The sequence below is a fragment of the Notolabrus celidotus genome, chromosome 6, assembly GCF_009762535.1.
Source record: "Notolabrus celidotus isolate fNotCel1 chromosome 6, fNotCel1.pri, whole genome shotgun sequence".
Taxonomy (NCBI): domain Eukaryota; kingdom Metazoa; phylum Chordata; class Actinopteri; order Labriformes; family Labridae; genus Notolabrus; species Notolabrus celidotus.
The window spans coordinates 21,218,640-21,233,994 of NC_048277.1; the positions used below are offsets into that span (position 1 = coordinate 21,218,640).

The 15,355-nt window shown below is 39.8% G+C and overlaps 1 protein-coding gene across 1 annotated transcript in view; it reads right to left on the minus strand.

Moving 5' to 3' along the window:
- Nucleotides 1-944: 944 nt before the first annotated feature.
- Nucleotides 945-15,355, minus strand: part of sema4ba (sema domain, immunoglobulin domain (Ig), transmembrane domain (TM) and short cytoplasmic domain, (semaphorin) 4Ba) — a 44,510-nt gene continuing 30,099 nt past the window's right edge. The window contains exons 3-15 of the mRNA XM_034684809.1: nt 12,013-12,173; nt 11,758-11,820; nt 11,181-11,279; nt 10,544-10,655; nt 10,210-10,326; nt 9,763-9,920; nt 6,790-6,971; nt 6,334-6,484; nt 5,430-5,640; nt 5,221-5,336; nt 4,632-4,789; nt 4,406-4,497; nt 945-4,222 (exon numbers count right to left, since the gene is read on the minus strand). Coding sequence (XP_034540700.1) covers nt 3,447-4,222; nt 4,406-4,497; nt 4,632-4,789; nt 5,221-5,336; nt 5,430-5,640; nt 6,334-6,484; nt 6,790-6,971; nt 9,763-9,920; nt 10,210-10,326; nt 10,544-10,655; nt 11,181-11,279; nt 11,758-11,820; nt 12,013-12,173 — 2,396 coding nt within the window. The 3' untranslated portion in view covers nt 945-3,446. The remainder of the gene's footprint in view (nt 4,223-4,405; nt 4,498-4,631; nt 4,790-5,220; nt 5,337-5,429; nt 5,641-6,333; nt 6,485-6,789; nt 6,972-9,762; nt 9,921-10,209; nt 10,327-10,543; nt 10,656-11,180; nt 11,280-11,757; nt 11,821-12,012; nt 12,174-15,355) is intronic.

Genomic DNA, 15,355 nt, shown 5'->3' on the forward strand with positions numbered 1-15,355 from the left:
ACTCCACCCTAAAATATTAACTAGTTCAAAAGTAGTCTACCAATAAAACTTTAAAAATGTCTACATTATAGTCAGTGGAGGACAGTAACAAATCAAATTTACTTAAGTACTGTACTTAAGTACATTTTTTCAGTATCTGTACTTTACTTGAGTATTATTTTTGGGGGTACTTATTACTTTTACTCCACTACATTCAGAAGACAATTATTGTACTTTTGACTCCACTACATTTCTGTCAATGCTCTAGTTACTCACTACTTTAGCTTTGAAGTCAGCTCATGAATTTGTGGAGCAAACACAGAGCAAACTTCACTCAAATGAGGCAGTTCATGTAGAGGTGGTAGTGATGGCTATCATTCTCCACCTGAGCACCCATGTCCATATCTTCAGACTGTGTTAGAGGTTTTTGAAATGAAGAATGATATGTATCATTTGAAATGTTCTCCTTGTTTCCCACTCTGCACAAACAAACAATTCACTGTCCAACCTGAGAAAGCGTGTTGAGCTATTTAACATTTGTTTTATTCCAGATGAACATTTCAAACTAAGTTGTCTGTGCTTTGGAGTAATTTCTGTTTTTATTCCATGGTCTAGTTTTCATGGATTTCAGGTAAGGGTTTCTAGATAAAGATAATGTAACCGTGTACTATTCTTGACTGCCATCATGCTTTGTGAAAATACAATGTTTAGAGATATTTATGTAGTACTTTGAATACTTAAGTATTTTTAAAAGCAAGTACTTCAGTACTTTAACTCAATTAATAATCTGACTGAGCAACTTTCACTTGTATTTGAGTAATATTTGACCAGGAGGATCTATACTTTGACTTAAGTAATGAAGACATGTACTTTGTGCACCACTGATTATAGTCAAGTATTTCCTCTTATTCCCATGATGACAAGTCATGATTTCAATGATAAAAAAATGATGATTCATTCAAATAGAAAATTATCCATTTGATCTTTATTTGAAAAATTAAAATAAAGTGCTTTTTATATACAGTACAAAAAAGAAGAAAAACAGTAGTGATGTATGATACAAAAAAATACAATTCACAATATTTTTTTTTTACATTGGCAGCTGAATTTACAAAACAATTTTACATAAAAACTCTTTTACTTACAATACATGTTAAGAGTCTGAGCATTTTTTACTGTCACAAATAGAAGGCCAGACTACAGTGGTTTAATTAAGAGAGAGCAGACGACAATACTTTCACTGTGGCGTAATAATTTTAGGCTTGTATTCAAATAAAAGCATGTTCAGTACCTGCACATATTTTGCTTAAAATCAATGCCACTAAATATTTGTTCTGCCTGTAAATTGAATATTGTCCGGATGAGAGCCACTTCACAAAAGCTGCCATTTGTTTGTTTTTAATAACAGTCTGAGCATGAGTCTGTCATGGTGTTGGATTGATTATAGCTGACCAGTCTTTGAAATTCACACATGTCATTTATGCAGTGCCACTGAAAAGAAATGTAACATAATACTTTTGCTTTTCTTTAATTAAGTATTAAAACAAATAAGCCAGTGATTCTTTATGTGCTACATTTTTAGAGTAAAATGTCGTCCCTGACAGATGTTGAAGCCACCATAACACAAATAAAATGAAACACCTCATAAGCACATACTTAACCATTTTTACAGAATTCGATCACATGTATCCCACTGTTGTCTCTGAGCATGAGCAGTCCTGTCACACCTGAAGTGTAGTGTTTGACCCAACAGCACTACTACCTGGTTAGTTTTATTATCCCTAGAGGCACATCACTTGATTATTAGTTCAGAAGGCATTATTCATTCACCTCAAGGCAGACTTGTTATCAAATCCAGGACCTTCATTATACTAAGGCTTTTCAGCATCATGTGCAAATCCAGTGCATTCTGAGTCACGCAGTATGCCTCCATGCATGTTTGTGAATTTAAAATTTTGCAGGTTGCATTACAACATCAGAGCCAAACTCAAATTAGACTTAGATAATATTCAATGTAATGAAAAATGCTTTAAAGTTACTCATGAATCTGGTGGACTTTATGCTTTATTATCACTGATTTATGAATAATGAATAATGTTTTTTAATGGTTGAGAATGATAATTATTGCCTTTATGGTTGCCTTTAAGACCAGAGGGCTTTACTTTCATTCTTTAACACTCAATTCTTGTGTTTATCAAAGTTGAGGCTAATGGATGTTCTTTAATATGTCAAATTATGATGCACAATTGAAATGTTAATGATGTCTTCCCTTTGAAAAAAAAGTGATGCATACATAAAACATTAAAGAATGACAATGAAAAATGTCTCTCTGTAAAAGAAACATCTGGCCAATCCTCCTTCCATAAACACCCCAAAATGGCTAAAATCTCTTGCATACTTAGAGTTAGTATCATGAGTGTGTGTGGGTGTGCCGCTGATTCTAAAAGGTAACACCTTTGAGCTTTTCTCAGTCTCGAGTTGAAGCTGTCGTGGTGTTTACCCTCACTTCACATTGTTTGCTTTGCATAGACTGCCTGTCTCATGAAGAGCATGACAATACCTGGAATGAGATTTTTTCCCTTTAGTACGTTTGGTGACTGAAAACCCTGTAAAAAAGTCAGGCTTACACAGAAGAATATTTGTACCAGTTAATAATATCAATACTTGAAACAAAACTGTCTTCATTAACAACTACATATTTTTTTTGGTGTGCAGTGATTGTAGTGGTTAGAGTTCTTCAACATTTTCACTGAGGTGAGTACTTGTTTGTGTTTTCTTTCGCTAAATGTTCTTTTCCAATGACTTCTTTCTCTGTTGCTGTGTTATATTCAAGCTTAAACAATGAGTATATATCTGTGAATGCACGCAGGCTATCTAAAAATCCTATGACAGGACATTTTTTTTCTGTATTGCCTGCCACTGGATTGAATTGTATATTCTGGTGTGAGTGTTTACTTTGCTACGGAACAGTACATAGTGCATAGCCTCAGCAAAGGGTAGGCTCTAACCATACGACAGAAGGGAAATAACACAGCAAACACTGCGTCAGCCGATAGTGGAAACAAGTCTGAGTATTATTCTGTCTTTCAGAGCACTGCCGGTAGATGTTTTTGGACGGACCGATTGGCAATGCTGTGAAATTCCGTCACTATATCATGGTCAGGATACCTTACGCCTCACGCTTGATACATTCCTGTGAGCCGTGCGTGAAAAAAGTTTGAAGGCAAACTGGAACTTCTTCAGTGTGCCTCAAATGCACTCGAATAAGGGGGGAGTGAAAGCGAAATAAAAAGAAATGAACATGGACCACAGAAACAGAACAAAAAAAGTGCAAAATCTGTATAATGAAATCTCTCTCCATGAAGAGTCTGATGTTTCTCTGTTTCCCCTCTTTCAGGCTTGCTTCAGAAAGTGCACTCCTTCCTTTCAGATTAAAATGAGTCACTCCATGTAACATGAAGCCCGTCTCACACTATTGAGTCTTTAATCTCAGAGCCCAGTCTGACTCGTGGCCGCGGGCACGTGGGAGAGATCTCTACATGGCTCTCTTTTAAGTTCAGAGGCCTCTTCTCCGACTCGGAGAAGCTCTTGCTGTTGTCAGGCGACGAGCACTCGTGCGGTGGAGTGCTGCAGATGTAGTTGTCATTAAGGGTCTGGTAGCCCTTGTGGTCTGACACTGATGCTGTGACTGCATTGCCGTTAAGCGGCAAGTTTTCAGCTGGTTTCCCCCCCACTAATCTTGGCTTCTTTTGCTGCATGTTGGGGCACTCTCCCTCCTTGAGTATGGACTTCATGTGGTCTCGATGCCTGTAGACCACGAACAGAGAGAAGACAAGCAAAGAAAACGCCAGCAGGGCACAAACCACTATCAGCTCGTTCCAGTAGGTCTTAGTGTTGATCTGTGGTGAGCGGGCTTCTCCTGGCAGGATGATGAACTCCTCCTGGGATATCAGTGGCGTACGCGAGCGGCCCGTCAGAGTGGTGCTCTCCTGCCTGACCTCGCCCCTCACGCAGTAGTTTGCCAAAAGCTGCTTGAAACCTTCCTCCACCGACCAGCACTCGTAGGTTTCCTGCCTGTCGGCCTGAGCTACCACCACTAGCCCCCCCTCTGGGCTGGGGTAATGGAAGTGACCTGTACTCTCACTGAACTCCCACCTCCTTTCAGCCAAATTAGATCGCAGCTTGCAAGGCAGTACTCTGAAAGTGTTGGCTGGTATAATGATCGCCTGGCACGCAGACACACCTGTGAAAAGGCAAAGTGGACACAAGATAGAGTCATATACTGCAAGAAATAAGCTGTATCTGGTTTAGTATTTTAAATAATAATGCGATTAAGAGTTAAATTGAAAAGAAAAGCATGTGAAAAAACACAAAGCGCTGAAAATCCGTAAATTTATGACAGTCAACAGAAGAAGAGGTCACTTACGTGTAGGTGGAGGTTTCGCAAGCCGTGGGCTCGGCACTGTTTTGTTGCAAATAGCTGATGTGTCTGCTTCATCTACATCCTGCTGCCAGGCACTGGAACACACACATTTAATAATAAATGTCTAATGCACGCTCTTTCTATCATATCTTTACACATGAGAGGAATGCTTTTTCTATAGCTTGAGTGGAAAAAAATGTTGTAGATGAATGTGCAGGGGAAGCCATACTTGCTTGAAGCAGCCAGTCTGACATCCACACACTGCCTCCCGTTCCAAGCACAGTAAGGATCCCTGGAGAGGATGCACTCCCCGCAGCTCTGATAGTTTGTGCAGTTAGCTACTGGGACCTCCACCAGTTCAGAGAAAGAGGAGACATAAAGCCGACCCTGTAGAGGAGAGATGATAGAGCAGGGGACAGGAAGAAAGGGCCTTAATTACAGTTTACTGAGTTATGAAGATCATCCAGAATCCTCCATACATGAAAGTGAAGTGAATACAGCAATATATGTTTTTCTAAAAAACAGTTCATAGTATATTTTGGCATTTATATATGTTTAAATCGAAGCAAAGAATCAAAGAAGAGCTTAAGAAGTGTCACAAGTCCAGCTGCTAGCTGTGTGCAGATCCCCCTGAGAGAGAGCTGCATGTAATCAGCTCATTGAACATGAGCTCTGCTTTAGGCTCTGACTCTTCATGGCTCATGGAATCTCCAAACTGCCGATAAATGAGTTTACCCAGCTTGTTATTACTTCCCATCACGAGAGAGCTCTGTTGAACAAGCTGAGCATGTTAACTTTCCCTCTACACTCTAACATACCTTTTCAGTGTCCAGCTCGATGTGTTGCACAGGTTGGGAGTTGCGGAAGAGCACCATCTCCTCGATAATGTGCATCTTGCTTTTGACGTTAATCGCTTTATGGAGCCTCCCATCATCTGAAAGACACAGCATGAATTAGACTGAAACTAATAACACTGGATGCTACAAGGGAGTTGATTTGCGTGGTTCTATGTGATTGTGACCATTACCTGTGCCAATGAAAAGCACATGGTATGCTTTTTTTGCAGTCTTGACTCGATGAACGGCGATTTGCGTGTAGCGAACGTTACGTTTCACAAGGAGAGGAGGGCTGCGGATTACGCTGTCCATCAGGAAGTGGTCTTTCACAAAGTTCAGTACCTTGTCTGGCATGTGCAGCGAGGAGGAGATGCCCTGCTCCCTGAGAGCATTTGTGATACACTGTGGAGACAACATGTAGACACATGTGAGACAATAACACAAGCTGCAGCTGTATACCACATCTAAATATTTAATTTGCTTGGATTTTACAATGATATAACTCTGTTAACCCTCCTGTTATGTTGCAGTTCAAATTGACCCTTTTTAAGTCTATTTTAGGCAGTAAATGCCTTCCAAACCAGCTAAAAATCTGGGAAGCAGAAAAATAAAAAAAATAAAAATAAAAATAAAAATCTGGGCAGCATGTCACAGAAGACGTCTCGTGTTAATTTATCAACATCAGTTCATAAAAAATAAAAAAAAATCTATGTCATGTCAAACTATTGTATCTATATTTAGGGCTTTCCAACTTACATTAAAAAAAAGTTTAACATGAATTTGAATGAATGTTGAGTGAGTTATCCTCATTGAACCATGATCTGTGAGAACTAAAGAACACCAATGGTCTACATCTTGATTTAAATGGTTAGTAATGGAGTTAAAAAATAGATTTAAAAAAATGTGGATTTGGGTTTTTTGGGGTTCTGACACTTTTGGATACTTGAATATGCCCCAAGTCAAAATTGACCCAGGAACATTATTGTTGTTCCTGAGAATGAACATAACAGGAGAGATTCTGCAGCATTCATGTTTAGCTGCCACATGCTGCAGAGTACTGGCTTCTCCAGCAGAGGGCAGCAAGAAGGTACTCACCACTCCAGGTCGGGGCTCTGGCACAGGGTGGTTGTACGTGTACCACTGCTGAGTCTCTCTGTTCACCTCCCGGTATCGCCCGCCGAACGCCTTTTCAACTTGTTCCATAGTGAAGGAGCACACTGCAGAGCTACCTGAAGCACCTTTGTACCTGATAAGACACATAGAAGCATCTCATCAATACAAACAAATCATCTATTACATTCTGATCTAGTTTGACCCTTGAGTAAGGTGTAGGCGATCAGACATTAACATTAAGAGTGCAAAATTACCAGAATACTAGAGGACCTTGAGTTCTCAAAGGCAGCTACTGCATTATTGCTACAGTATAGCATTAAACGCTCTTTGATTTCCATCAAAATATTTGAATAGATGACAGAAAAAGTCAAATTTAATGGCTGATTTTTGAAGGTATTACTATACTAGATTTATTGGTGTGAAAAGCTGTGTCCTCACCACTGGGATGTAAAGACTCCATAAAACACAGCGTTCTTCCAGTCCTCGGGGCTTGGTGTTAGCACAAACATGTCTTGGATTATGTTGAAGGGGAAGCCATCATCAGGCAGAGAGCACAGGAGTTGAGCCTTTAGGAAGGTCGTAAATTTCTTCTGCAGAACCCTCTCACCTCCTACATCCCCCTGTAACACATAACATTAGGATGGAGCAGTTTACTAAGCAGCCAGTAGAGGGTGCAAGAATATAGGACTGACACCTGTGCGAGGAGATGACATTAACAATGCTTCTAAAAAGAAAAGTTTGATATGATGGGATGTGACAGGCTTGTAAAAAGCATGAAATAATAATGTGCACCATGCAGTATGTTAGAATGGCATAGCTTACATACCATAACATCAAGAACATACCATATGTTCTATTGTACCAGGAGAATAAATGTATTTTGTGTTTTGTTATTTTTTAGAAAAAAAACCGAAAGAAGGTGCTGTGTAATTCAAGCTGTGTATTTTGACAAAAGAGGGGTCGTGTTAATTTATCAACATCACTTCATAGAAATAGAAAAAATAAAAATGTAAAATAAGATAAACAAAAATCTATGTCATGTAAAACTATTGTATTTATTTTTAGGTCTTTCCAATGTATATTGAAAAAGTGTTTTAACATTAATCTTAATGAAAAATGAGTGAGTTATCCTCATTGAACCATGATCTGTGAGAATTAGAGAACACCAATGGACTAAATCTGGATTTAAATGGTTATTAATGGAGTTAAAAATTAGATTTTTAAAAATGTGTATTGGGATTTTTTGGGGTTCTGACACTTTTGGATAACTAAATATGCCCCGGGTGAAATTGACCCAGGAACATTATTGCTGTTCCAGGGAAACGAACACAACAGGAGGGTTAGGAAATGCTATCCTCAAATGAAACCACAGTGAGCTAAATCACAACTGTTAACCCTGAATCATCCAACTTTAAGATCATGAAAAAATAAAGATTATGGAATCTGGCATAAATGAAGGACTTATTTGGGTTCAAAGATTGTACCTAGGATATCTGTGGCAATTTGAGAGCAACTACATCTTTAACATCTTTCATCTTGAATATGTAGTTTGTGATGTATGACTGTGTAACAGATCACAGGGAGCTTAGGAAGGTGGCAAAGGATGTTTTGCCTACACACACCAAGAAAAATGAGATTTAAACGGAAGAATTCCACCACCGGCCACAGTGTGTGTTTACATTCAGTTTAATGCAACAATTTTTGCATTTTCCCACAGGCATAGATGGAACAAGATGAAAGTTGCCTCCTGGAGGAGTAGTTTAAAAAAAGCACAGAGCTGAGGACCAAATACTAAATGATCTAAACCACATGAAAAACCTCTTACATCAAACCTCAGTTGAATTTACTTAGGCATTACATTAATCAAAGGAAATGGCAGCACTTGATGTGAAGGGAAATGACAAATGCCAAACACTGAGCTACTGATGTGAATACTTACTGTAGTAACCCATGCAGATAATGAGCAGCATGCACTGTGTTCTCCAGTCCTCCTGGCTGAACCTACTTTTATAATTTAATGCCACTCTGTGCTTAAACTGCCTCCTGAATAATTGAAGCAAATGCATCCTGTTCATTAATCTTTTGTAAAAAGCTTCCCTCAAAAGGCTGCTCAAAAAGCCATGAACATGGCAAGGAGTAAACCGTGGCTTCTTTCTGAGAAACTGAACAATCCTGCAAATGAGAGCATGCGCTTGTTTGTTTCATGCAAAACATTGTTTATCACTCTGTAGTTAGCCTTGTGTACTAAACACCTGAATAAACAAGCAAGAGCAGGGCGGCAGCCAAGATTACAAGTCAAACAAGGAAGAAGAGAGAGGGAGAATAAAACCAGGATCGCTATACTGTAATATTCAAACAAACTACACCATATGTCCTCTGAGTATTTACATAGCGTTACAGCTTTATTACGTTCACATGTTGAATATGTGAGGCAGCACTCCCTTAAAATGACACTTTATTGCTCACTTAAGCCAGGTTGTTTTATAACCAGCACACATTTTAATCCTATGTGAGCAAACCTGAGTCTAATGTGTCATTTTTTTCATCCCTCTGTTACCTGGGCTGATTTTCTTCTGGTGAGTATTTGGAAAACCTGAGTGGATCATTTCATGACACTCAAGACAAAATAACCCTGTGGGCTGTGTCTGACTTCAACAAGCCTGTGACTCACAGCTACAACTCAGGGGTTTATATTTGATGTACACACCGTAGGTGGAGTCCTACCTTTGTGTGACAGCGGCATGACTGTCAGACAAACACCTTAAAGTGGAAACAAAGAGCATACTGGCTCTCCATATAGTTTCCTCAAGAGTTGTGTTCAAAGATGATGAAAAACAGTGTTTGATGTCCTCAAACGGTGGCACTTACTTGACATATTTTCTCTTAGTAGAATGTCAAACTGTCGACTAGATCAGTATATACATTCTCCTGTGACTGTTATGAACATGATTGCTTTTGCAAAGGCAAGCAGCTGTCTCATCTGAGGACTCTCAAGCACTAATAAGACCCTAAATGATAACAAATGCTGTGTGAGGTCTGAGTATTAGTTTAAAGCTCACAGTTTGAGTATTTCAGCAGGTGATAACATGTTCTTGATCATTTTGAGCTGGCTACTGAGTTCTGTCTTAACACAAATATTTAGTGAAACATGATAAAAAAGGAGGGAGGAGAGGATCTGGAGAAAAAGAATCAAACAGAGGGAAACATGAGGGAGGAATGTTTTTCTGTAACAAGAGAATCTGCGTCACAGCCCAGAAAGTCTGAGCTCTACTCATCATATTAAAGCTAGAATAAGTTTAAGTATGTCTGTACAGAACACCCGCGCACAAACAGACCTTAGATTTCTGCAGTGATGGGGGGGGGGGGGGGGGGGGGGGGGGGCTTTCAGACCTGCCTTCAAGCATCACTCACCTTACACACGCGAGCAATGCGTGACACAATGGTGTTGTCAAAGAAATCAAACTCCTTTCCTGCTTCACTGAAGAAGAAGTAAATCTTATCGTCATCGCCCACTAGGTTGCCCTTGGGCAGGCTCTCCTGTATGTAGGCAGAGCCAACAAAGGCCGGGTCTGAGAGAAAAACAACATGAACAAAACGGTCAGCCCGCAGGTTCTCAGGCATCCAGGGAAAAGTTGTCTCTTATCAGTGTACTGTGGAAAAGTCAACTACTACAGGGACTCTGACAGACGACAAGTTAACAATTTTCTCCTACAGTGTGTCTGATGATGCCATATTCTTTTGACTTTTCACACAGCTTTTCAAAAAATGCATTGTTTTTCTCGTATGATATGATACAGGTGATTTTCTATTACATAGAGCTGGGACTGCATTAAAGGAAGAGGGTTTTTTTTTTTTTACCTTGGAGCCAGTTGAGTGAATTTTCTGTTTTGAGAGCAGTTCCTTGGCTGAGACTCTTGTATATAATGGGTTCATTTCCTTGAAAATTACTGACTGTACCAGCATACAGCTCTCCATCTGTGATGCAATGAAGAAGAACAGCTTAATCACAGCGCTAAACAAGAGGAAACAAGCACCGTCTGCGTCACACACAGTGATGATATCTGGAGGTTATATCTCAATTTTGTGTCAAAGTCAACCTTCTGTATTCTTACTGATGTTAACAGCTACTTCTACAAGTCAAATCATCTACATAGTCATTTACACTTTATCTGCTGCTGATCTGAGACCTTACCAGCCATGATGGCGGTGGACTTGTATTCAGGGTTGAACGGGCAGCGGCTTCGTCCGTCCTCTGTCACAATCTCACCAGAGTCACTCTTTACAAGGGAGAAGTCTGCAGTGTTCTGGGGACGACACAAACACACATCACATGTCACTATCAAGATGTAGGGTTGTAAGCTGCTCTGACAGTGGCCGCTGTCTGAGTGTCCCTCAGTGGGAAGGTGGGCAGTCAGTCTCTGGGTAAAGTTGAAGCACAGGTCATCTCTGTATGCGTGTTATGGATCACTCTAAAAAGACTTTAGAGGAGTTGTAGGAAAGGATTGAAAACTGGGTCGATTCTTATATAATCTAATGACATGCATTAAATATTTTGATCCGTTTCCCTGTGGCACAGGAGGTAATAAAATAATGTGCGCACAGTATATTGTATCTTGCATGGGTTGGGCCTCAGCCAAGCTGCTAAGTGAGCCGAGAGGCAGGAAGCAGCGGCGGATTTTAGATGCACTTCCTCTGAATCTAATACGTAAATATCAAATCTGGCGTTCTGCAATAAATACAGAAATGAATGACACAGATTTTTAGATCCTCAGATAAGACATGGACATTTGGTGTCATAACAGAAGTGACTGTTTTATGTAAACACTTACAATGTAAGCACAGGTGGGGCTGAAGGCGTATGTTCCACATACATACAGATGAGTGCTGTTCAACCGTAGTAGAATCTTGATGTAATTGAAGCAATCCGTCTGTATGAGAAATAAAATATTATTATTGATACCAGTATAAATGATTTCTGTGAAGCTGCTATTAAGTAAAACGGAGATGTTAATCTATGGATCTATGAGCTTCTTTTGCAAATCCAACTCAATTTGGATTTTTTGTGTCAGTTTTTTCTGATTGAGCATCTCTGAAAGTCTCTTTAATGTTCAAATAAACAAATCCTTGTGTTCATGTGTTCACTCATAACACTAATCATAAATTCACTTAGTTCTATGTGTCAGTTTACATTAAATAGTGATAGAGAGAGCTGACAAAAGAAAGAGTGTGATTGATTATGTTTAAAAAGGAATGGAAAAAGCCATTGTTTGAACGGAAAGTTACAACTTAACAGGAAGTTTACAGGATTCTGCTCATGGTCTACGTTATGCAACCGTATGACTAAAGAGGCAAACCTGCAGTCATGTAAATACAGTTTGAGCCATCTGAGTTCAGCACTTCACTTGCCTTCAGATCTTTGCCTTTGAAACTGCACTCATCTCTCTTATTTTGCGTAGTTTTCCATGTCAGCTGCAGGAGAGAAACACAGTCAGATTGGTACTGCAGGAATAAGACATTGAGGTGAGTTATATTAGACTTCTGGGACTGTATCACATTCACACTAACATTCCTGCAGTACCTCTGGGATGCTGTTGTAACTTAATTTATACTGATACAGTATACGGCTAATGAAACTGCTGTTTACAGACACCTGGCTCTTACATTTCGTTGTAGCCTGACTGCACTGATATCAGAGAGGTTGAGAGCAAAAAGAATCTCCCGAGCGCCGATGTAAAGCATGTTGTCCTCTTTACTGAGGAGAAGGGATGTGTAGTTCAAGACCCCGCTGACCGAGAAACTTCTGGTTGTCCTCTCCTTTGCATCTGCACCAGAAACAGACAGAGAAGCAGAGATAAGTCATGAATTAATGTGAACATGTTGAATATAAAGAGGGTATCATACAGTACATTGTGACTGCTGAAAGCCCAGACACTTAAATATGCAAATTAAAGCATTGGGAAGAGGTTTTAGCTTCTGGTAATAAAACCTGATGCACACCACAGATAGTCTGTAGATTTTCTGTCTTAATTAAACACATTAGCATAATGTGTCACTCCTGACAAGCCTCAAAGAGCAAGCTTGTTTCTCATGACAAATGCACAGCCTACACACGTTTTCCGTTTTTAATGTTGATGGAAATTAGATTCCAAAAAAAACTAAACTCACACACACACAAACACGCACAGTCTCAAATGACAAATGATTTGCAGCAGAAACAGTACACAGTCCTGAGCTGACAGAAATCTGGGAGAGTGAGGTGGATGACATGCAACAGAAGTCACTGCCAGATTCCAATTTGGGATGTTTTAACTACATTTTCACACAGGGCCTTCAGGCCAGTAGGATGCTTGAGTAACATGATTTTTGATGGATTGAAAGAAAGGTTATTTCAGTTTATCTGGATATAAACATTAAAACTGGACTTCAACTTTGAAGGGCAACATAGCAACTACAAGAGAGCTCCATCACAGTGAAAGATCTTGGCCTTAACTTAACTTAAACAACATGTCTGTGTGTAAAACTGTGACGACACAGTCCCTCAAACTTCCCCAAGAGTACAGTACATGTACTATGTGCTCCAACCACATTAACACCTCCTGACCGAAGCCAAGGGTTAAGTCCTCAGCTCTCTTAATCACTGTTTTAAAGGCCTATGTGTGTGTATATCTCAAACTTACAGCAGCCTGAAGTCTTTCACCGCTCGCCCCAATTTGAACAGCTTTCCTTAATTGCATGCCAGCATAAACAGAAGCAGGGAGCTGATGGAAACCTGACGTGACTGAAGCTCTGAAATGGGACCTTTGCCCCTGCAATGTGATGAATGAGGATAAAATAACAGACCAAAGGACTCCACTTATTTTATTGAGGGAGGTCCTCAGCTCATTGTTTTCCTTCATAATACGATTCTAATTGTGTAGAGGAATATTGGTTATTCATTAGTTTCTACTCTAAGAGACTGCATAAGAGAGAGTGCAGGCTGAACATTATGTTTGACTTCTAGGAAACATCAAGGCCCTTCTCAGAGTTAATGTTTTCTTTGGACTCTCCTCATAAGTAAACATTCCCCAAAATATGAAATAATTTAACAGTGCTGAACTGGTTTGACTATGACCAGAGTAGGGATGAACCGATCCTACTTGTTAGGTCCCGATACCGATATCAATACCTGGGCTTTGGTATCTGCCGATACCGATACTAGCCGATCCGATCCTGGTATTGAATTAAAAATTTCTACTCCTTAATGTGAGGATAGAATCATGTTTTGGCAACTTCAGGCTTTTCAGACTTGATGGTGAACTGTACCTGTGTTCCAAGGACTAAACCAGAGGCTCGAATCCCTTAATTTCAAGGATCTGGAACAATTAAATCCAATAACCTTTTTCACACTTTGAATTCATTAATAGAAGGTTTCTTCCTTCTTTGCAGTAGGCTACAGCTGACATTAACTTTCTCCTTTCGGCTCCCATTAAACATTTCAGCGCGACTGCCATCCATCGAAACATGAGCGAAGCGCATGTTGCAAGTTTCCAGCGGAGTTATTAGCAAAAGAAGCGTGACATGCAATTGAACTGCAGAGCCTCTGTAGTTATCCTCCATCATGCTCCACCGGGCAAAAATGCACAGACCGACCAGCGTTGATGACGTAGGAGACTCACATGGCTGTTGTAAACACAGAAAAGTATAGAACTGAGATGAATAGATCTGCCATATGGATCGGCACTATATATCGGCCCTTTGTCACAGATATCCAATCTAGCTTCTTGAGCCAGATCTAGCTGATATCCGATACCAGGATCGGATCGGTGCATCCCTCGACCAGAGCATTTTTATTGAATTCTACATTTCGCATAAACACTAATCAAACCAATTCAGTTAGGGTGAGGGCTGCTGCTAATGATTCTTTTGATTACTGATGAATTATGCACATTTAACTCATCCTTAAAGTGACTGGAACATGTGAAAAATGGTGATCAGTGTTTCCAGGAGCCAACGATGATGTCCTCAAATGTACTGCTTTTTTTTTTACACAACTCAAAGGCAATTGTTTGACTGTCAGAGCAGAATAAAGAAAATAGAAAAAAAACTTTTGAGACAGTGAAGTAAGCAAATTCGGAAATAGAAAAACAGACTCCAAATGAAGGGCAGAGTATTCCTTGTTCTATGTTCAAATAGAGATTTGCTATCGCTGCATCTAAAATGAGTAAACTGGGTCAAAAGGTAGAGGCTACATTTTAACCGTGAGCTTCCTTTATAATACACACCTAACTTGACTTTCCTTGTTTTAAATTGTTGTTAGAGATAATCTTGAATCACTTAAATCCTTAAAGGAATAATAAATAAATCTAGGGTGTGAGAGCAGGGAAAAATGTACTCCATGACCGTGGAAGAATAAAAAACTCCCCTTCACAAAGAACAAAAAAACTTTTCCAGTTCCACCTCCCTTTAATAATGTGTGGACGCTGCATACTGGATCAGTTGCTGCTGGTGGTAATAATAAACTCAATTGTGGCACATCCCTGCATAAAACTGATCCAGTCTTCAGTGTAGGATCATTAAGTCATAATGATCATGCTAAAGCACACTATGTGGTACCTTTCCCGTTTTACATGTGACCTGGTGTAACCTCACCTCGGTGGGAAGGTGCAAAAAAGAGAGACTTCCTGTCCCTTGGAAAAACAACATGTTAATAGCAGCCCATCACCGCAGCAACACAGAGCCACAGTGAAGTTAAATATGTGTGTGAAACCACAAGAGGCTCTGCTCTGCATACTGTACATGGACCCAAAGGAGCGCACTCTCTCTATCTCCTATTCCTTCTGATTACTTATCATCATTTTACCTCCCTGTTTTCCTCCCTGCAGAGCCTCAGGCAACTTTGACTGTGATTTACAGAGAGAGAGAGAAAGACAAAGGCCAAAGCTGGAATCAAAAGGAAAGCTATGAGGGATTGACTCAGAGAATAGTATCTGCTCAATTATACTCCGGAGTCAGATCAGCACTGTCA